The sequence below is a fragment of the Sinocyclocheilus anshuiensis genome, unplaced genomic scaffold (assembly GCF_001515605.1).
Source record: "Sinocyclocheilus anshuiensis isolate Anshui unplaced genomic scaffold, SAMN03320099.WGS_v1.1 C32793209, whole genome shotgun sequence".
Taxonomy (NCBI): domain Eukaryota; kingdom Metazoa; phylum Chordata; class Actinopteri; order Cypriniformes; family Cyprinidae; genus Sinocyclocheilus; species Sinocyclocheilus anshuiensis.
This window is the reverse complement of record NW_015620081.1, coordinates 1-1,473: the sequence shown is the minus strand read 5'-3', so window position 1 is coordinate 1,473 and position 1,473 is coordinate 1. Positions and strand designations below refer to the sequence as shown.

General features: G+C 40.2%; 1 protein-coding gene across 1 annotated transcript; it reads left to right on the top strand.

The window, feature by feature from the left end:
* Positions 1 to 428: 428 nt before the first annotated feature.
* On the top strand, positions 429 to 1,467 carry LOC107683000 (EF-hand domain-containing protein D2-like; the record flags this gene model as incomplete). Its single annotated transcript, XM_016479090.1, has 3 exons — positions 429 to 576; positions 718 to 852; positions 1,072 to 1,467. Coding segments are annotated over 3 exons (415 nt in total), but the record flags the coding sequence as incomplete, so codon positions are not given.
* Between the last annotated feature and the right edge of the window lie 6 nt (positions 1,468 to 1,473).

Sequence of the window (1,473 nt, the reverse complement as noted above, 5' to 3'; positions counted from 1 at the left end):
TTTTTTTTTGGCTGTACATCTGCACTTCACAGGAGTTTTCATTTAAATAAAATTATATTTAGTGTCTTCCCAGATTAAAGTCTTTTTAATGATTTGATGTTGAGTTCTCACTGGTAACACTTTTACAAGAATGGCTTTTTTTAACCTTTTATTTATTTAAATTATCTTTAAATTGAAATAAGCTGAAAATATATGAACAGTTGGTAAGATAAGTGAAAGATGTTCCAATAGTCCTGATAAGGTATTCCTGCTAGTGAGGGCCCAGTTATTTATCTGCACTGCCCTCTGTTGATCACCGGAGACATTACAGCATTATCACCAGTGATGAGATGGCTGTTCCTTGTGTTTTCAGGAACATTTATTTCAAAAGAAGTCCTGTTTTACATGATATTTATGCTTTAATAACTTGGTTGCTTGTGTGTGTGCAGGTATGATTTAGAGAAAGACAACTTCATCGATCTGATGGAGCTGAAGCTGATGATGGAGAAACTCGGAGCACCTCAGACTCACCTGGGCCTGAAGAACATGATCAAAGAAGTAGATGAGGACTTTGATGGCAAACTCAGCTTTAGAGAGGTAAATGCGTCAGTATGTCAAAACATGAAACAATTTGTTTGCAGATTTGGCTGTATTTCACAGCAACGAAGTACATGATGAAGAGCAGGAAACTACTTATATTCCCCCATTAATCACCTTCTTTCCTCTTTTTCTCTCTAGTTTCTTCTTATCTTCAGAAAAGCAGCAGCAGGAGAGCTGGCAGAGGACAGCGGGCTTCATGTCTTGGCACGTTTGTCAGAGATTGACGTGTCAACTGAGGGAGTGAAGGGAGCCAAAACATTCTTTGAGGCAAAGGTAAAGAATCATGACATTTAATACTTTTGTTTCCACCCATAAGTGAAATAAATCCTCAGTTTTAACCATCAGCATATTCATTCATTCATATTTGTAAACCCCTCTTAGTCTATGACAGCTCTATAACTGTAATTTCCTGCCTAGATAGGTTGTATTGAATGCCTCTGATAAGGAAATTCAATTTAGGATTACCTAAAAATGTATATTTGTCTCTGACAGGTGCAGGCCATTAACGAATCAAACCGGTTTGAGGCAGAAATCCGTCAGGAGCAGGAAGAGAAGAAGCGTCAGGCGGAGGAGAGGAAACAAAGACAAGCCGCTTTCAAAGAGCTGAAGTCAACCTTCAAATAGCCTCATCCACCTCGACAGCCTCGATTTACTCGTCACGTTTGTCCGTCTGTCTGCCATCAGAGTCCCCCGCAATCAGAGATACTATGCAAGACTGTGAAATGCTCCGAGATCCATGCAGATTCATCTTGAGAGAGGGACACCTGTGTAGTTTGTGCTCATGAGCGGATGTTGGTGTTGAAATCGTCTGTTTATCGTCGCCTGCTTCTCTCGCTCTCTCTCAGGCTGATTTTAAATGTGAAGCCAGACACTGATCTCAATACACTGGATTGG